Here is a 20,730-nt window from a genome sequence, read left to right on the forward strand (position 1 = left end):
ATTTTGATTGCCAATAAATTTGAGCCTCATCGAGATTCATGCATTACCGGGGTGTTTTTGTTTTTCAAAACACCAGTAGCGCACCAAGTGGAAATGCAATTAGTGCCGTCAATCTCTGCCCGTCATTGCTGCCTTTCCGTAAACTAAATAAGAACATTTCTCTAATCGGGAACGGAACCACCAAATTTATGGACCTTATGGAAGGAGGGAAACTCTACGGAATGAAACCATTTTACGCTCGCGGAGCGGTTTTTCTGTTTGTGGTTATTTCTGGAACGATGCCTCCACCGGCAACCGGTTCCACCAGATGCAATCAGGTCCCGAGAATCCAAACCCATCCAGTCACTTGTGCCGAGCAACAACACGAGGTGAGTGATTAATTGTACGCTGCACGCATTCGGTGTGCAGCGGCGTAATGTTGTGTGTTGCTTCTATCGGACTTGTTTGAGGTTTTAGACGAAAATCACAAACCGCCGTCTTTTTTGACTGATTTCACAAGGAGCCAGGCCGCTACCAATACACACACACACAACGCTTCTAGAGCCCTTTGCGCATGGCGACGACTTGCAACGATCGGGCGAAGGTCTTATGGTTGAGTGCTCCCCGTCGAGGCACTTAAACGTTCCGGTTCACGATGAATAGAATGTACCGCAAAAGCCAGCTGTGCATTAACATTTCACTGATAATCTTTGACATTACGGTACTCTACGCCAACCACACGGTCGTACACCAGAGCCATTTGTTTGTTGACAAAGCTCAACAGGGAGCAACACTCAACTGCGGCAGCATCGAAGATGGTTCACTCTTATTTCCGCCATTTCTTGATACGGACCGCAAATACGGTTTCCGACTGATAAGCATCAGCCGATGTAGTCTGCTTATCTGGCGTCTGGCGTGTTGGTAGCCACCCAATGCAAGGGGTTCAAATCCCACGCAAGGAAAGTGTCGATAGCTCTGGGTGAAAAGCGTGAAGTTTTATGCGCCCTTTCAAATACAAAACTCCTCTCCTCTGTCACATGCGGGTGCGTATCTGTGTACCAGTACAATTCGAAACAGATGAAAGGCAAGGTTTCTTTTACAAGGCAACGTCTGGTCTGGGTATTTTTGTGTTCGTCATGTTCGAAGGTTATGAAGCTTTCGTTCGTGTATGTGACAGCATTAGGCTGTCCACCAAATCGTAAAGCCGTAATGTTTAGGTCTCTTATCCACTTGAAGTTCTTGGAAGTCAAACGATGAGCAGGAAGTGTAAATATGATTTATCAATCGATACGAGCTATCGATAATGTACTGTAGGCGCTTTTGCTGATCAATATTCCTCCCCCTCACTCCCCCTCATCGATATCCCAAAAAGGAAAGTGTGGCGCAGACCGCCAATATGCAGCTCACGCGATAAGTTTCTGCCGTCGTGTTTATGTTGTGAACGAGCGAAACCAAACACCAAAAAAACTGCAAAACCACGTCACAACGGTTTCATGCCTCAATATTCGACCCCCATGTTCGAGCGATGTTGTTTGGTGGGCACGCAACAGCAGCAGAAACAGTTCAGGGTCTCGTAAATTTGATTGCCCTCTTGGTGTCGGTCATTTTCATTAAACCACATAGAACCCCCCGGCACACCCTCGGGTTGGACCGCAGCAACCACAACGCCATCGAGTTTGTTGCTACCTTCCGCACCGTCGGCAGTGGACATTTGAAGGTAATAGCCATCGTTTTCAATCAACCCCGCCATACCGTTGTGCCATATCGCATGAAAGATCCATTTATTTGCATCTTGTTGCCCTCGAACCGTTGCAGTAATAGGGCACAGAAAACATACTGTTCAACAAAATTTACAACACGAAAGAAGTAGCTCTACACAAATTGCATCGCAATTTGATCACTTGACGCATCTTAAATAAATCCTAAAATTTAATACTCTAATGTAAAATATAGCAGTAATATACGTACAGGAGTTGGAGTTAATAACACATAAACGCATATCATGACTGTTTTTTTAAAGTTAAACAAATAACAGATCACAGTGTTAGTGGCATTGAATCGAGGGCCCTGAGGTCACGCTTGAACTACTTTCGAAACTTGTCACGATGATTGTTCTCGCACGAATGAATAATTTTTCAAACTCTCCACACACACGCGTATCATATCTTCACGTCAAATATTCATATCAGTTTGTTTGACGGGAAAATATACAAATTAACATTAAAAAATAACAGTTAAAACACGGAAACTATAAGTGAGTAAGCAAATTGTGAGAAAGTGCAAATAAAATGGTAATATTTGCCAGATATTTTGCAGCTTTTTCTCCAGCGCTCTACATCGCGCAATTGTTCTAAATGCGACACATGATCACACAATGGCGTGGTATTAGTACAAGCGATCCGATCGACATACCAGGCAGGCAGATCTTGCGTAGCAAACACCCATACCAATATTGTCCCCGCTGCACTCGACGTGTACGCCAAACGACGGCGTAACAAATGACGGGAATTATTATGCCTGCGCAACATCTGACCCATACCCAATATACCTGATGACGCGTAAGCAGTTTTCGATGCAAAAGCAAAACAAAAAGCGTATACCCATAGCCGTATGTGCAGTTGTTGCACAAATCAATTGATATGAGGCAAACGCAAACGGAATCATTCCCGGGGCTCGATGAGTGTTGTACGAAAGGAAAGCGTTTTAAAAAATGGCACTATTGGCACGTATTGTGCTGCGGGAAGTTTGTACCACACAACAAATTAATCGCCATTTGTTCGCCAAGAGTCTGGACTGGACTGCATCGTTTTGTACTAAAAGTGTACTAAATAATTTATAGCATAGCTAGTTGCTGCCTTTTGGATGCTACTGAGAATGCTTATTGAGACAAAATCATATTACAAAGACCTCCATACCCGAGCAGCAGCAGCAGCTTGCTCGCTTTTTCATCTTCTTCGGAAAACAACAACAACAGACTAATTCAGAACATGATCGTGCCGGTTGGATTCGAACCCGATGTAGAACAACGCAGCACTGTTACTGAGCTGTCAGTTGCGGAGCACTTCGGCACTGCATCCCCAAGCGCAGCTGTGGGAAACTGTATCCCTGCGCATGTGGGCTTTAGTTCCGGAAGCATGTTAATAAAAAATAAAACCCCTCAAGCCCATGCGCATTCAAGATGCATCTTTCACCGGAAATTATGTTTTTCTTCTGAGCATGAGCTCACCCAGTTTGCCAGCAGCATCTTAGAATTGAAGCTGAAGAAACCGAAAAAACAGAGAAACTCGCACACACATGGCCAAGTACGGAGCGCTACCCAAACGGGGAAGCGTAATGATGAGTCAATATTGATGCACTTCCCATCCTGTGTTCCTGTCCACACCTGTCCCGCGCATCCTCCGCCGTATCCTCAGCCCGTCACGGATGACAGCGTTCGCCGGTCTCTGGACGCAGTCTTCGTTGACATCCTCCGCAGCAAACTTTGAAGCACACATAACAAAGGCGCATTTTGCTGCTCAAGGCAAACTTCGCCATCAGCGCGCCCCGCACGGATGGTGTGACGGTGGCGATGAAACGGTGAAGTTTCGCTATGTTCGCTCCCAACATCCGCCCCATAGAGCTTCCGTGGCTGTGTGTGTGATGTGTACGCTTTGGAAGTGGAACAGGGGTGGAAACCCTCGGAAATAGCTCAAGTGCTTCCACGGGACATACACAGCGGGGTGGTATATCTCGATGGGTTGAAGTTGACTCGTACGCATTTTATCACCGACACCTAACACACCGATTGATGAAGTCATTTTTCAATCGTACGCTGAGAATCCTATGACTCAAGCCAATTCAAGCTGTCTTCCCTTTGTGTGTGTGCGTCGCCCATGAGTATATTCCGTATTCGCAGGCGGACATTATGATCAAGATAATGGGTGTGACAATTTTGCGTTCATTGTAGGTCATGCATAATGGCCAAATCAAACCAATTCAATGCGATGAAGCCAACTGGAACGATACCGTGACTCATAGGATGAATCAAATGTGGCCCAAATTTAGTTATTTTAGCGTCTATTTTTATTGATGAACGTATGGTACGATGGTAATAAACGTTTTGCTCGCTAAAAACCTTCCAACAAAAAAGGTGACTTCAGCCATCAGTCCAACGACCGTACTGCTGAATTTATCGTTCCTCTCCTGCAGCTTTACAGCCAGGTACCGAAATTTGCAAGCGTATCGAACCGTGCACGAAACATGGCCAGGCACGTCCTGGGTATTTCCCATGGTTTCATGCCGATGCGCAAAACGTGCGTGTGAAATGGCTTGTTAGAGCTTGTTCACACAAACCCGAAGCAGAAGGAATTCTTTTTGCCTAGCAAACAAAAAAATAAAAACAATAGAAAACCAGCACCTTCTTCTTCAGCAGAACGGTTGCCAGTTGCCGGTGGGAGAAAACATACCGATAATTGCCCATTGACTAATATTTTCGCGTTACTTTATTTACATTTTATGATGCGGATTAGAGCGCACGATAATGTGCCACTGCTGTGGGCTATTTAATAGAAGCGCAGCAAAGGGAGTAGATATTAAGATATTGGATAGCTGGAAGGGAAGTGAGAACCACAGGGAATGATCGCGCTTGGAAGTTAGTTGATTTCTACTGATTCGTTCTGAGCGGTATCAGCTTGGGACGGCCTGGTTGGCTGGAGTGTTAGTGCTGCCGGTATCTAAGCGGCAATACAGGTAGCGAATCACATCGAGATACCCCTTCACTCGCTTCTGTGTTTTGTGTTTGTGACTATTCAATTAGTGTTTTGTGACTATTCAATTACAAGTAGCCGACGAAATACGATCGGACTGAGAAGATCCCACAAAACTCCCATTTCTCTAAATACGTCGAATCGAGCTTTAATTTCCGTCTATAACATTAATAAGTTTGTAGATTTTGAGATGCGTTTTGTACTAAAGCAGTTCTTGAGATTTTGTTGTCTGCTATAATTTTTTGCTATAAACTCACTGAGTAGACAAATGTCAAATTCTAAGTCTAGGGAATAAGCTTAAAAAGGATATTGCTATATTAGGGACGATCATTTGCACTTGTACTTTAAGATATACAGGCAGTCTCCGAGATACGCTATTATAGCGAAGCGCTATTACCAGGGAAAAACTTGCGTAACTCGAATTTCCGTGTAAGTCGAATTCTGGTGCAATTTGGTTTATACTTCAAAGTCACAGAGTCGATTTCCTTCTCTGGACTTAATTTTTTTACCGAATCAGGCGATTTTAAGAAAGAATACATTAAAATAAGTTAGAAAGAAATGTTTTATGTGACAAAAAAAGGTATTTTCGACCAATTCTCATTCTTTTGCTTAGATTGTGTGCTAGATAAACTAGCTCAGCTGTCAAATTTGCAAAAACCGCGTATCTCCGAATCCGCGTATAAAAGGAACCGTGTTACTCAAACAAGACGAATTAACTCTAAATATCCTGAAGTCGCTCCCTAGTTTAATTGTTTGAAGGGTACGTAAATAATGTTTTCATCAACTTACCAACACTTTCGCGAATCGTCGATCAAGCTCGCCCGCATCCGGCATGGGTTGCAGATTTCGCGAACGTATGCTGGCCTGGCGGACGTGACAGCTCGACGTTTTCCAGGTGTCGATACTGCTGCTACCGGATGGCGACGGAAGTATCGAGCAGGGCTGCTGAATATCCGTCGACATCGACGGGTAGCTGGTGGTCTCGACGATCACGCTGTCCTTGCTCAGCCGGCCATTGCTCTTCTCCGGGCCGGCACCGTGCGACGCAATACTGTTGACGGCTTTGGACGAGGCAAGACCCATCCTGTGGCTTGTTGTAGGTTTTGTTTTATTTGTTTTGTTTTATACACAAACGTATACCACCCGACAGCGGGCAGTGCCGAATTTGCTCAAGTATTTTTCACAAACGTTTATGCTTTTTCGGCACACTATGACATATTTGGGGCTCGCTTTTGCGCACCAAACTTCCTGTCGTTTACCATTGGCAGCGTTAACATGCGCACATAAACACAGCTTCCTAATAACATCTTCCTTTCCTTTATTTTTTCGACACGGTACAAAACAAACCACTTTTACAACACTTGCATTCGGCGCATTTTTATTATTTTCCCTGCTTTACACCGATTTCTTCGCGCATTTTCCATTCTTCTCTACCCATTTCCGTTCCGTTTGGCACAAGACGGTACTTCCGGGACGAACACAATGAAAAAGCCTTGCTGTTGTTGGTTTTTTCAAATCACATTTAAACACACAAACGTACGCACTTCACTGTAACACTCTCACCGGCCATTTACCGTGCGTCATATTTAGCATTTATTATTCTACCAACGCTTCTCTTGTTCGAATGGTAGTCGGAGCACTTCGTGGCGATTAACAGCACTACACATCACAGCACATTAAATCTGACCGCTGCAAGTATGCAATAGACGGGTTTAACATTACCAAATTTAGTACAAACAGCCTGCCTGCAGGGACGTGCTATAATAAATTGTGGATGCATTTACGACGCGATCATCACCCGTACTTCGGAACCGTCAACCAACACTGTCACCGTACCCGTTCGAGTAACAGCCCACAAGATTAAAAAACAACCTCTACACACACACACGCACACTACCCAAAGCGATCATTATTGCGCGAATCACGCCTACCGGAAGTTGTTGCCATATGCGAGATGAATACGCACCATCGCCTCCCCCCCACACGCTAATGCCGGAAAAGGGGGAAGTTTTTTGTGTTGTTGTTGTTGTTTGGGGCAATCCCGGGACCGAGAGGCCAATAATAATATCGCGAGCAGTAGGAAGTTTACCGCGCGCGAGACGATCTAGTGTGTGGTGGCATGGTTTTCGTTCGCTGCCTGCTACCTTCTGAAATAGAGACGTAAAGCAAAACGAAGAAAGTTCACAACTTCCGGAACGGAATGCGGGGGGAGAATCCAACGTTCCCCCCCCAAAAAAAAAAACGCTTCCAGCCACAATGCTTCTGTTGTTTTTTTTTCTTTTTTGGTGCGTTAATTTTAAACCCAGGTTGGGGAAGCTACCCTTTTTCAGCTGCAATTAAAGGTAGTACACGCACACGATCGATCGATCGTTTCGGCGTTAAAACACAGTTCGAACTAAGCGTTGTGCGCTCGACTGAACTCGTGCTTACGCATGTATGATTTTGTTTTCCGGCCATACAAAGTTGCCATACTCGTTGCTGAAGTTGCAGATGGCTCTTAACCTGATCGGATAGTCTCCGGATGGCATGATCGTTCGGAAGAGTTCTCATTTTCTATGCATGATTTATTGTGAAGGATTGTACATTTCAACGTTCCATTGTGTGTTTTGATATGGTCAGAATGTCTATTTGAAAGTGTGTTACATTACACACACTAGAAAAATTTCCCAAAGTTTAAAGCTCCGAGCTTAAGTTGGGAAAAGGTAGAACTGTAACTCCTTGCAGTTCTACTTGAACAGATAACCAGAAACGTCTTCTTGGAGTTCAATTGGTAGTGTTGGAGCCGTTTATAGTTAATTTTCAAGTTGAAAAGTAATTCAACTCCATTACTCTAGTAACTCTGGAATCTTGTTCAGTTTGCTGTACGAAGCTTTCCCAACTCCCTCAATGCGGAACTTGAGATAACCGAATCCGTTTTATGTATCGAAAGCTCGCGAAATATAGAAATAAACCTGATCTAACTCTGCATATTCTACTTCAAGCTGCAGAGAATTTAGAAATGGAACCAACTTTATCATTCGTTGACAGCAGAACTCGAATCCCTTGTATAAATTTCTACATTGCACACCGCTGGAAAAAAATCGTAAAGACGATTCATTAAACTAAACAGCAACTAAACAACAATTTCCGCAAACATTCAGCACAGCTCGCTGGCTTATTATTGTAACTTTATTCTTGTTCTATTTCCCGCATCAAACCGCAAGACATGCGTCAGAGCACGTTCCGCGTAAAGCAGTTGTGCAAATAAATCAAAGTATCTTATCGTACCGGGGGAAGAACAAAACAAAAAACGGGCTACACAAAATGCAGTCCAGCTAGACTCACGTTCTTCCGCGGCAAACGTGTCCACTCGGGACGGAGGGCAACGAAAAACAGCTGGGATTTTATTTCCATTTTGCACTGTAAAGCCTAACAGCAAACAAGGCTGCGTAAATGCGCAAGCTAATAAAAGCGGCTCGAGTGGAAAATTCGCACAACTATAACAAATTATTTATTGGCAAGCGAATACAATTATGGTTCGACGAGAGCAAAGATGGTGAAGAGGTAAATAAACGTCGAAAGGTTGCTTCCCGTGTCGGCAAGAGGGGGCCACTATTGCAGTCATAAAATTCGAACAGTCGATTAAAATATAATTCCAAACCCCCTCACGGTTTTGGTGCGGACATGCATGATCGACTGCAACTGCATAAAGGGGGGAGTTGGAAGGTTGAACAATAAACACTAGTCAGGCGGATCGAAATGCATCGCGATGCATGGTGAATTGCAACCGTGACCATGTAATGTGTTGAAATAATATAAAGCGATCATGTAAGACATGTAAAATTGTTTAACATTTCACATGGGCTTCGTTGTTAAGTCGCTTGCCAATATGCTTAATAAATCTATCTTGCCCTAGTTTTCGTCAATTCTACCGGGCGTTGTACTAAGTATGATCGGTGGAGTAGAATTCCCAGCGTGCGTGTTTGCACCCATTTATGGTACGAATCGATTCCATGTACCCTGCCCCATGAGTACCGGAGCAGGTCGTTGTCAGATGTGACTGTACAAACCAGTCGGAAAGCCTTCAACGTACGTCAGAGATTGAAGCAGTTTTGGCAAAAAAAGAGGCCTACAACGCAAGAACCTCAGGCTATGCTCGCGTGTCCCGCAGTTCAACGAAAATAAAAAAAAAAAAACTGCGGAGAATTGAAGTTTCATGTCTAACACCGTTTATGATGAGGCATCGGTGTACAAGCAATCGATATATACCCGCTGTGCATTAGCATACACCACAGCATACCCAAGCCATGCTCACGCACCACAGATTCGAGGGCCATGTTCGTTCCCTTTCAGTTGGATCGCGGCCCTCCCCCCACCGTAACAAACGGAAACAGGCACGCACACACCTTTCCGGTGTTTCGGCTGCCTACGGCTCCCGACGTTCGATGTGGATCTCTTTTCATTCTTCCTTCCTGCCTGCAACAAAAAAAAAAGACATTCATGTTTCCCTCGCTCGATCGGTGTGCGCGGTAATGCCGATACAGTTTCCTTCGCTATACACACCCCTTACACTCCAAAACGCCATATTTCCATCCAGCCAATCGAATGGCAATTGATCGAGAAATGGAAACAAAACAACGGGCAAAAAAGCGGGTGAAGCGGGGAAACAATCTCCCTTCCCAGCGTTTAATAACCCGCGCGGGCTGATTATTGTTCGATTTTCTCACTCACTTTTGGCCAAAAATTTCACGATCGCTAAAACCGGCGGTCGTTGTAATTAGAGGAAAAGAAGTGCTGATCGAACGATCCTCTCCCAATGCAGGGGTGGAACTCGCGGGTTCCCGCAGCCAGCAATTGAATGAATAGTGCAAAAAAAAATACAACAAATTATTCCACAAGAGCATTTTGGGTTCATTATTACGAATTTTCCACCAAACTCACTCGAGCAAGCAGTTGTAGTACGAGATAAAAATGGGAAAAATGAGAAAAACGGAAACACAAAATGGTGCCCGGCTGCGGTAAGCGTAATCGGTATCTGTTGCAGCTTTGCATCCACTGCTTTAGATCATGCAAATGAGCGTCAAAGCGTGAGCAGTTTTGAAGATTTTGTTGAAGCGATGCAACGATTTAACCAAAATTGCATTCGAAAGAAAAAAGGGTTTTAAGCACTGATAACCGAAGCCGTTACGTGATTGATCGCTTAACTACGCCATAAAATAGTGATAAACGAAGCGTATTTAATTACAACAATAATAAAAAAAAAGCATTATTGTACCTTTGTTTCATTATTATTGATGCTTTCTTAGTCATGCAGCTATTTTAAGACTATTTATTTGAATATTATTTGTCAGTCTGTTTGGGAAACTACAAATCAGATTGAGAACAAAATTAACTATTAATGTATTCCAGAGCTTTGCAATTATTCAATGTTGGTGTATTAAAGCCTATTCCTGGATAGAATGCGTTAAAGCTATGGATCACAGCTAATATTGTTGCGTTGTAGTGTGTTGGGGAAGGTTCTGAAAAAAGGAGCGGAGCGAATCCGTTCACTCCCTGCAAAAGAAGAGGAACTGTTCCAACTGCTTTTTAAAGACGACAGCGATTTAAGCCTCCTGGATGTTCAAACGAAGATAAATTTCACAACAAAAGCACTAAGAAACATTAGGATAGTTCGAAGGAGCGATATTTGGAGCGTCGTTCCCATCACTAATACGTTGGGAACGCATAGGTTGTATTGTGTCTAACCACAGACAGTAAGATTGTTGAAGTAAGTTCATTTTGATCAACGAATCTTGGAATTCAACATTTGTCGATCTAAATTCGGTATGCAATAGTGTCCTAGACTTAAAGGGAGTTTAGGAATGATTAAAGGGAGCAAAATGAAGCTGCATAACAGCAAAATAAACCCATTCCATTCCTTAATACACTCTAGAATTATTCTAAAACACTGTGAGCATATTTATGAACAGTTTAATAGACTCGAAGGAAGCGGTGTACAGATGGGATTTATTTTCACACAATAAACTGAGTAAACGCGACAGACATAAAGCAATCGGCAAACCAACTGAAGCTTCCATGTTCAAATACGAACCATATGGTTGTGGGGCTACTGCCTCCCTAAAAACAAATACCCCCCAGTATGGGAGGAGGACACGGGCACAGAAATAGCAGACAGTTCATCACACGGACAAACCCGTCGTCCGTACACGACGACGCAAACGCAGATGCAACAACAAACGGCCCACAGAACGAACGCATACAAATGCATCGCATTTTATGTACAAATCGTTGAACTTTGCTTCATCCTCCACCCCATCTGTCCCGAGGTTCCCATTTGCCTCATTTTGATGCACTCGCGAGTCCAACCGCGAGGAGAGAATCAAACGCGATGGAGCGAACATCATCCGTGGCAGAACGTTTCGTGGGCGCGATGCAAATGCCAGCAGGGCTAAGACACAAACCAGAGAAAGCCATACTTCCTCATCCTCATCGACCACCCTTACCCAATACCACCACACACACACACACACACACACACACACATGCATACTTTCATCTCCATTGTGCATCATGATCTCGCCCGTTTGCCGTCGATGTTGCATCGCCCGTTTCGTATCTGATCGCGCCCATAAGGCACCGCCGCCGGAAAGGGGGTTTGGAAAATGGTCGTAAAAACCGGACCGCAGTCACAACATAACATGTGAGAGCAAAGAGGTAATGAAATAATCGAATGGGAATACGAAACGGATGGAAAACTTCAACTGGGGAGGTTAACCGGGCCCAGGCCTTACCAAACATTTCGAACCCAACTGCATGGTACTGTATGATTGGATGCTATTGTACAAGCAGCAGGTTGGGACAAGTGGGATGGGACATGGAGGAGACGCTCGGAAAAGCCGCTTTGATGATAAACAAATGAGCTTCTAGATGCAGCTAAATACATCTTGCCGGCACCGTTAGGAGCACTGATTTGTGTCTCGCTTCAAAGTGCATCTGCAGAGTTGGTTTGGTCGTTTTTTTCTTGGTGTGTTTTCCCGTGCAAGAGCACACTCAATATATGTTTGATATGAGTGTCAAATATGGTCCGCCACCAGTTAAAGAATATGGGTACGATATCTATATGTGTTATATACAGTATCGAACATCTGCAGTTCGATTCAAAACCAAAGTAAAAGTTCAAAAACCAAAGTAAAACCATAAACTACCATAAGCATGGGATTTGATGAAATGAACTGATGATGGATTTTGGAAATAACAAACACGACATTTTTCACAGCGTTTCGAACAAAGACTACCAAAACTGTCAATTGTTGTAACTTTTTTCCGCAAATTCTTGAATGTCGTGAAAATTACTATAAAATTCCAACCAATTCCAATTCCAGCCAATTGTCATACAAACAAAATTTCAAAAACGGGCTGACTGGGAGGAAAGGACCCTCAACTTATGGGCTTTTGTTACAACTTTTTCCATAAATTCTTGAATGTCGTGAGAATTACTAAAAAACTCGAATAGTTGAGGTACTTCCCAAACGCCATTCATCCTAAACACTCTCTCTACGGATGTGGATTAAAATATCTCAAAAATGACTTTTTTTTGTTTAACTCCTGGATGAATATCTGCTCTGAACTCTGTACCTGCTGATCAATATATCCTATACTGTGCACTGACAATAGATCAAAATTTTTGCTTTACCGATGGTTAACAGTGTTTAGATTCTCTTATGAAACATTCGGGAATCGGCTTAACCAAAATCCCCCACCTCGAAATGGGGGTCGTTGCATTAAGGGAGGAACACGCGCGCATGTTTGCGACCGAACCGAACCTTGGAATGTGTGACGTACCAAGAAGCTGGCGGTACTAGCGCCGTACTAAACCGGCTTTTTTCTTATTTCCACTTTGATCCGTGCTTTCAGAGGGGGGAGTTCGCCTTCTTCGGGCCGACTCAGGGTTGGGTGAGAATTCTTATTTGGGTAGACGCATATTTCCGACGCGTTAACCTTCATGCCCGCGTATCAAACGTAGGAGACAGCATATGCAGGAGTGCGATTAGAATAGTACCATCCATGCAACTGTGTGCATTCTGCACATGCACGCCCTTCATCTTTTCAAAACAGACAACCTGAAGGGAAAGAAATAGAACATATTTTCATTTTCTAAGCCTGAACCGAAATTTGCATTTGCATTTTTCATCCATTTGGCTTATCACGCCCTTTTGCTCGGGTTACAGAAACCCAACAAACCATGCAATATGCATCAGAATGCATATTTTTGCCTTCCACTCACATTGCTACGGGTTAGGCTGGTGTGCGGCTATTACACGTACATTGGCAACGTTTTGAATGGGATGCGTCGAACGTCGGAGGCAGTTTTGTCGGACTAGGTCGTCTCACCAACACACATCGCGGTACCAGCAAACAGCACCATCTATGCACGCGGTCTGTACCAATTTATATCCTTTGTTCACACACTTTCATCCGCTCCAAAATACCCTTAAATGCACACTTTTCTGTCTCGTTTCCTTCTGCACGCACGCAACATAAACAGACGCACACACCACACATACTGCAGCATCTGCACAGTGCATCTCCTTTCAACCTCAACATAGTTTCACCAACACATGCACGCAAAACAAAACATTAGCAACTGTATTAGCCGGAGGAGGGAAGAAGTAAAAAAAAACACCGGTTCCTTTGTTATGTTACACGCACTCCTTAAAGCGATAGCTAAATTCCCTTTCATCAGTGTCACGACACATAACAGACATATGAAAACGCAACAATCTTCCTGCATATGATCATACGCAGAACTTTGTGCATTTGTTTCACGAAAAAACGTAGTTTAACATCTTGCGCGACAAGACACGCAATGGAATGACCTCGGCCAAAAGATGCGAACGATCATCTCTTTTGCTCCAGTGCACGCGTACCGGGCGTCTCTATTAGCAACCCGGGGTAAAAGAGAGAGAAAAAAAGCGCCGGAAAAAATGCGAACAAGGCACTCTCAAGCTGGTTTGGCACACGCAAAGCAGCACAAGATCCCTGTAGGCAAAGCACATAGAAGCACACAAACAGCATGTAAGGGCCCCCCGTAAGTCCATGGTATTGTAGCGCTTGTACGCGGGTTCCGATTCTGATCGAAACATCGATAAGGTACAGGAATGTGTCCAGAATTCCAGAAACTGACGACCTCGCCCTTCAATACCGTCCCGCAGAAGAGACCGCGTGCATCATCATAGCACGGCCTAGAGTTGCTTCATTGAATTTTGAGTTGCACAATCCAAGGATGCTGGTTTACGTTGTGAGCTTTTTGAAATTTCACACCGAAAACGATACACGGTTTGGTGGTATTTTCATTCTCGAACACCATTTTCATATTTAACCACATTTTAAAGCACGTTAATCATATTAAACAAGCACATCGCTTTTATCACTTTGTACACATAAATACCGCTACACTATGATGATAATTTATAAACAACTGCACTTACTCTTTTTTTATGTATAAATTTCACAAAACTATGCACAACGAACGATCTTCGGAGCTGGGCTCTTGCAAGCGTGCTCTACGCAGTCCCTTCAGTCATTGATCATGGTTGCGATGCCTGCGGCCTAAGCGACCACCACATAACGGCGGCTACGAATGGAATGCAAGTGACACGCACACACTGACAGGGCATCGATTGCGTTCCCTGACGGCAGCAGTTAAGCGTCGTTTCAACGTCGAACGTTTTTGGAGGGACCTTTTTTGTTATTTTCGACAAGATTTTCTGTCTATAAACATTTGCCATAAACAGTCTGATCCCTCATTAGATGTCGAATAAAGATGTTTGCAATAAAGCGTAATATTGATGCGGATGAATGTTTGCTTTGACTCATGAATTTATTTGGATTGACTGCAACTTTAAATTTGGATATTTCGCTAAAATGTTTTAACTGTATTACTTCATATAGAGTAAAACACATAAAATCTCTCAGGAACTCTGCTTTTCCTAAATTAATGTATGGAAAAGATGATTAATTATGCAGCCTATCGATTTCATACTTTTCATCGTCTATGCTTCTTAAGTGCGGTTTAAAAAGCTGATGCAACTTCAATGCTGCTTATCTGGAAGCTTTGTCTAGGTTCAAAGAATCTATTTTTTCAGTCAGAATAATTTATTTAGCTAATTTGATTTTGTTAAATTTCGGCGACAGAAATTATGGGAAATAAAAGGTTTTACCACATCTACTTGTTTTCCCATTTTTGCAATGAGATAATCTTTTAATGTTTAATTAATGCTTATTTACCCTCTCCTACTTTGCTTTGGAATTAGTTCCTGCAATAATGTAGAAGTATACAAAATTCTTATGCATCGTCGTCCATTACACCATCCAAGTTAATGAATGATCTGGGTTGTTTGATCTTTTTGCTACGTTACTAAACTATTTCTTCATTAGTTGCCATTCAACTGATTTGCCAATATCTTCATGTGGCGTATAGGAAGGACTTGTAGTTTGGATTGGATACCTGTTTAAATTATTTGTTGGACTGGTTGGACTATATGATGGACTGCTTGGAGCATATGTTGGACTGGTGGCTGCATACTCATCATTTTGCCCGAAACACTTCCAAGGATCTTCCAGCATAGAGGGGTGAAAATAATCCGCAATATTACATGACTCGGGTTTGGCCTGTAAACATAAGTACAACCATTAGCGTATTGCCATATTTCGATTTGTGATTGCACACGTACCTGATGCTTTTGTCGATAGTTGTGCTGTGATCTGTACCCTCCAAAACGTTGGTTTTTATTCTGATATCCTCTCCAACTGTGACCAACGCCAAGCCGCTTTCCGGAACTGAAATCAGCATTACCCTGCTCTGCGCCATCATGTGAATGATCTTGAGAAAAGTGGCTTGATCGATCCTGGTATTGAGTATTTTGCTGCCTGTGTCGGTAGCGTCCATCCGAACCTTTAGCCCTGGGCAACATGTGCTTTGGCTGCACAGAATAATAATTTCTCGCTTGAGATGAGAAATTCCCGCGCTGCTGGGGTGTGCTGAATCCTAGCGGATTAAACCGATCCGTACTTGGATATAGTGGGGGGCTTTTGTCGTTATAGCACGTATTATTCCGTTGCTCCGGGTTGTGGTCCGAGGGCGAAGACATGTTGAACTGAATGTAATCTGCTGATTTTCAATAAAAAAAACCTTCTCGTTTTGCGGAGGTTTTCACAGAATCTACACCAAGCTTTCGTTATTTTCGTTTACATCAAATGGGCTGCTTGATTTGTTGATGTTTCGGAAACGTCATTTAAATTGACAGTATGGGGTAGGACAGTCATATCAAAGTATATTGATTTTTTCAAACAATTTCAAGCCTATTGAGTTATTTACTTTGTTTTTATGTGCTTAAAAGTGTTTCTAATGAAAGATACTATTTTCAAAGGATTTCAAAAACAAAAAAGAGTTTAAAGTACTGTACAAAAAATACTTTCTATGATCAAAACAAATACCCTTAGTACCCTACCCCTTTTAACATTCCAAAAAAGTGCGGGCTCCTGGTTTAGCCCGCAAAGTAAACACAGATTTCCGCTTGCGCAGTAGAAATTATTCGCTTAAAATGCGCTGAAAGTGTAGTAATGCAAAGTGAAAACCTTTCAAATATGGTCAATTTGAGCAGTTTACTCCTGAAATACAACAATTTCAGCAAAGTAGAGAACGATATATTCCTGTACATTGATCGAATACTGGAAAACGCATTTGGTAAGTGAGAGAGCGACAGGGGCGATGCATTTGAAAGTCGGCCACATATAAAATAATCTTTCCCGTTTTACAGAAATTCACAAAAAACATGCAGAAGCAAATAAAGAGTTAGCAGCTCTGGACGATCAAATAGCAGTAAAACAGAAATACTTGCATAAAGTTGTGACTTCGCACAATTCTGAATCGCCGGCAAAGAAACGCAAGGTACAATCGTTGGATTCATCGCTTTCGGCGTGCAAGGAAAATGTATCCATACTGGAAGATTCTACCTTTTTTCCACACAAGTCAGACTCCGATGTGTCGTCGAAGCTCGAGCAGAATATAATAGATTCCGATGAACCATTCTTTGCCCTCACGCAAACTCCTCCATCACCCGGTCCACCAGTGAGAGAAGCTCTTTCCCCGAGAAATGACGCATGTTCGAAACCTTCCACAGCTCGTACAAAGCTTTTGTTTGGCGAAGAAATTAAATCACCGAAGAAAATTATTCGCGAAAGCAAATTAGCTAACCGATTGAATGCAGTAGAAGCATCTTCCGGATATAGGGTAAAACCTATCGTCCCTTCCACTGTTACTCCCACTTCAACCGGCAAATGGACGGGAAAGAAAGGTAAACTAGAGTCTCCCAGCAGCGTGGAACACACACCGACTGGACTTAAACGGTTCTATTCGTTGACCGATGGTAAGCAACGTTTTCGTCAAGCAAAGTTGAATTTTCCACGCCAAAACAACCACTCGCCCGGAAACGAACCAGACCAGACAGTGAATGACACACTGTTTAGTGACTTTGTTGTACCAACGCCACCATCAGTGGCAAACAAATCGAAAATGTTAAGAAGTTTACGAATGAAAAAGCAATCTTCAATGATTTCCAGAGGGCATGGCGATAGATCAGCGGCCAAGGAAAGCTCTCTGACTACAGCATCCGCCACAACTGGTGATGATTGTAAACGCGATTTGTCTCAGGAGGAAGATATTAACCAAACGTATTGCTCGGGAGTTGAATCAATACACCACACTGTAAAAGATCTATCGGTTAACATAAAGCAGGAACCTGATTCACAGAAGGCGAAACAACCACCGGCGTTTAAGAGGACTGACTTGGCTACGAACCAGCAGCGGATAAGAAACGAAGATTCTGAATCGAATGAAATAATACTTATACGAACACCTAGTCAACAGTCCATTATAACTGTCGTTGAATCACAACACGAAAATGATGAATTTATTACCGAATTGCACAACGAACAAGCTAACCGCATGAGGGAACCGGCAGGGAAAGGAATGAATTCCATACTTTGCAATAATGTACAAAGGTGATAAAAGAAAACAGAGGTATTCATTATTAACGGCCCCATTAACATAATATTTCTATATTTTTTTCGTTTCGCAGAACTACTCACGACTTTGGTGGAGGACCATCGGGAGGGAACAATCCGCTGTACAAACACAACCTTGAACCACTGCGAGAAGTTTTGTGTAATGATTGCATGAAGCTTTACAAATTTTACACCGCACGTGGCATATCGAACGATGCGGCCCTTTCAAAACTAACACGCAACTGTCGTGGCTGCCGGACGGCTCAGCTGCATCACACACCACCCGGATTTTGGGATCCGGATTTTCTTCCCACACCACAGTAACCAGTTTTGCCATCAACGATTGCCATGTAAGTTGCCTTAATTGTAAGCTATCTTCCTTGTTAATATTATGGTGGAATATGTTAAAGCCACCTGCCTGTTTGCTGTTACAACTATATGCTTTTACAAAGAAAAAAACGAATAAGGATTAAAATGCACAAATTTTATTTTTATTTACGTTTGCATCATTGCCGAAACAAAGCAAATGCCCGTTTGCATTGAGCTTGATATAATAGATATCATATTCTAGCCGTGTAAATTCGTGTTCTGGGTTTCATTTACAAGTTTCCACGCTTTTCTTGATCCGCTTCGATCGCTTCGAACAGTGCCTTAAAGTTGCCAGCACCAAAACCCTGTGAAGTAGATGATTTAATATCAATAACTTATTCCTTTATCTGGTTTGAAGATTTACTTACATTATGGTTGTGTCGTTGTATAACTTCAATGAACAGTGTCGGCCGGTCTTGCATATTCTTGGAGAATATCTGCAACAGATACCCATCCTCGTCGTAATCGATCAGAATTTTCAGCTCTTGCAGCACGGCCAGATCTTCCTTAATCTTCACGCTGCTCGACTTGAGCCGCTGGCGCAACTGATCGTAGTACGTGTCCGGGATGGACAGGAATTGCTGGCCCCGTGCGCGCAGGTTACGTATAGCGGCAATAATGTCGCTCGTGTTCAGCGCAATATGTTGCACGCCGGCCCCACCGTAATACTCGACGTACTCCTCGATTTGGGATTTTTTCTTCCCCTTGGCCGGTTCATTGATCGGCATCTTGACCGTTTCCTCGTAGTTCGTCACCACGATCGACCGAAGCGCCGAATACTCCGTATGGATCTGGCTATCATCCACCGACCAGAAACGGTGGAACATTAGCATCTTCTCGTACCAGGCGGCAACCGATTCCATCTGCAAATCTGGTTGATTGCCGACCACGTGATCGATAAAGTTCAACCCGACCGTTGGCAGCGTGGGCAGCAGCACGTCCCTATACAGCGGTGGTTTGTAGCCGGGCAGAAACAGTCCCCGGTAGCGGTGGCGCTCGACGAACGTGTGCACCGTATCGCCGTACGTTTGCACCGTCGCAAACCGTACCGTACCCTGGTCGTCGGACTCTTCCCATACGTCGCGCACCACCTTGGCGCCCCGTTCCTTCGCACGGCGCACGATCACGTCCAGATCCTCGACCTCGAAAGCAACATCCTTAACTCCGTCTCCGTGTCGTACCAGATGATCTCCGTGTTCACGGTGACCCGGCTCGTAGGCCGACACAAACACGAACACGATCCGGTTCTGGCGGACGGCATGCTTCACCAGCTGGCGGCTGCCCGTTTCCAAACCCTGGTACGCGTAATCCTCGAACCCGAAACGCGTCGTATAGTAGCTGGCCGCCTGTTTGGCGTTTCCCACGTAGAATGTGATGTGATCGAACGCAAGAAACTTTCCACCGTCCGGTTTGGGTCCCTTATCGGTGTATGTGGTCTGCAGGGGTTGAAACACATGACGAATGTGCAGGTTGTAATGATACCATATAATACACTGTTTGCTCACTATTTAGTGTAAAAAAACCACTCACCATAGTACGGTTATGGACGTAAGAAACTAACCAACAAATTATTTTAAAAAAAGAACAACAGCACGCAATGAAAGGATTCTAACACAAATGCACAACGCTTGATCACAGCTTAAAGTTTTGTTGAATCTGCACCCACCCACTTCAATGATCCTTTGTCACGGACTGCAACAACACCACGCTATCGAAAGCACGCTGGAAGAAAAACTGATTCTAATCCTCCCACCGGTTGAATCTTTTATAGCTTCGAATTGATCATCGGTACGAATCCATGGGAACACCAAACAGGTCGTCTCCTAGTGAAGTGTTTTTATTTTCAATCGCCATTCCGCTTATCGATCGGACACAACCATGTCGCATGGGACGGGTTTTGAGATCCTGTTTTGCTAAGCACGAAAGAACAAACGCCTGTTCCTAACGTCTCACCGGTGACACTGTTGATAGGGTGAGCGGAATGAATTACACATACAAACTCGATCCACGATATGACGTCCCCGTTGATAATGGTTCCCCAAAAACCGGTCCTGGAGATGGTATGCTGCGTGAAATGTTAGCCTACAAGAGAATAGAACTTTCACGGTTCCGATCGTGCTTACACTTTCCCCCTGGAGACAACGCATTTCCGACGGACGGACATTCCTCTAGTAATCTGAGGTGTTGCCCAACGGTTAGAAACAACGATCGTAAGAAAGTAACAGTCATGTCCACACGTGGAAGCGTAACGATCTTGCAATGAATCAGGTTTGAATATTTAATACGCCGCGATGGCAATGAAATGCCGTTCATGTGTGGTCAGGTTCCGCGGTACACCAGATAAACCACGCGTTGGACAGGTGGGCACAGGCGTAGTACTAGATAGCCGAGCCTCCAGCAAGTTGTTTACATCTACGCGGTACTTGCGACGTTGACGTCGTTGCTTCGGAACGGCTAGTCTGCGGAGTGTCCCCTTGTTTTGCATGCTGTTGTTGTTTACTACTTCGAGGGCTAGTATGAAGGTACAATCATGTTAAGTTTTATTGCGTGATGGTGATATTTGCAAATATAACGTAGTATGCTTTCAAATGAT

General features: G+C 43.7%; 4 protein-coding genes across 5 annotated transcripts in view; 1 reads left to right on the forward strand and 3 right to left on the reverse strand.

Annotated features, from left to right (window-relative positions):
• LOC128305792 (formin-like protein) overlaps nt 1-14,278 on the reverse strand; it is a 28,328-nt gene extending 14,050 nt beyond the window's left edge. Inside the window, exons 1-2 of one of the 2 annotated variants that reach the window (XM_053043401.1) lie at nt 14,192-14,278; nt 5,514-6,413 (exon numbers count right to left, since the gene is read on the reverse strand). In XM_053043401.1, the coding sequence (XP_052899361.1) occupies nt 5,514-5,807 (294 nt within the window). In that variant the 5' untranslated portion in view covers nt 5,808-6,413; nt 14,192-14,278. Of the gene's footprint in view, nt 1-5,513; nt 6,414-14,191 lie in introns of those variants that run through there. The other variant, XM_053043402.1, reaches the window with a different exon arrangement.
• A 453-nt stretch (nt 14,279-14,731) lies between these two features.
• Nucleotides 14,732-15,934, reverse strand: LOC128304483 (DNA-directed RNA polymerase II subunit RPB1). The gene is made up of 2 exons (XM_053041677.1): nt 15,431-15,934; nt 14,732-15,374 (listed from the first exon to the last, which is right to left on the reverse strand). Exons 1-2 carry the CDS (start codon nt 15,851-15,853, stop codon nt 15,126-15,128), a joined length of 672 nt encoding a protein of 223 aa, XP_052897637.1. The 5' UTR covers nt 15,854-15,934; the 3' UTR covers nt 14,732-15,125.
• A 339-nt stretch (nt 15,935-16,273) lies between these two features.
• On the forward strand, nt 16,274-18,251 carry LOC128300411 (uncharacterized). The gene is made up of 3 exons (XM_053036452.1): nt 16,274-16,449; nt 16,523-17,765; nt 17,843-18,251. The coding sequence occupies exons 1-3, from the start codon at nt 16,326-16,328 to the stop codon at nt 18,090-18,092; spliced, it is 1,617 nt and encodes a 538-aa protein (XP_052892412.1). The 5' UTR covers nt 16,274-16,325; the 3' UTR covers nt 18,093-18,251.
• On the reverse strand, nt 18,244-20,561 carry LOC128300412 (4-hydroxyphenylpyruvate dioxygenase). The gene is made up of 3 exons (XM_053036453.1): nt 19,668-20,561; nt 18,506-19,573; nt 18,244-18,442 (listed from the first exon to the last, which is right to left on the reverse strand). Exons 1-3 carry the CDS (start codon nt 19,668-19,670, stop codon nt 18,368-18,370), a joined length of 1,146 nt encoding a protein of 381 aa, XP_052892413.1. The 5' UTR covers nt 19,671-20,561; the 3' UTR covers nt 18,244-18,367.
• Between the last annotated feature and the right edge of the window lie 169 nt (nt 20,562-20,730).

Source organism: Anopheles moucheti, chromosome 3 (genome assembly GCF_943734755.1).
Source record: "Anopheles moucheti chromosome 3, idAnoMoucSN_F20_07, whole genome shotgun sequence".
Lineage (NCBI taxonomy): Eukaryota > Metazoa > Arthropoda > Insecta > Diptera > Culicidae > Anopheles > Anopheles moucheti.

Coding starts and splice junctions, on each gene's coding strand:
- LOC128300412 (XM_053036453.1), bottom strand. Junction 18,443..18,505: donor TACAACGACACAACCATAAT/GTAAGTAAATCT, acceptor TCTACTTCACAG/GGTTTTGGTGCTGGCAACTT.
- LOC128304483 (XM_053041677.1), bottom strand. CDS start 15,853: ATGTCTTCGCCCTCGGACCACAACCCGGAGCAACGGAATAATACGTGC. Junction 15,375..15,430: donor GACAAAAGCATCAGGTACGT/GTGCAATCACAA, acceptor TTATGTTTACAG/GCCAAACCCGAGTCATGTAA.
- LOC128300411 (XM_053036452.1), top strand. CDS start 16,326: ATGCAAAGTGAAAACCTTTCAAATATGGTCAATTTGAGCAGTTTACTC. Junction 16,450..16,522: donor AATACTGGAAAACGCATTTG/GTAAGTGAGAGA, acceptor CCCGTTTTACAG/AAATTCACAAAAAACATGCA. Junction 17,766..17,842: donor CTTTGCAATAATGTACAAAG/GTGATAAAAGAA, acceptor TTCGTTTCGCAG/AACTACTCACGACTTTGGTG.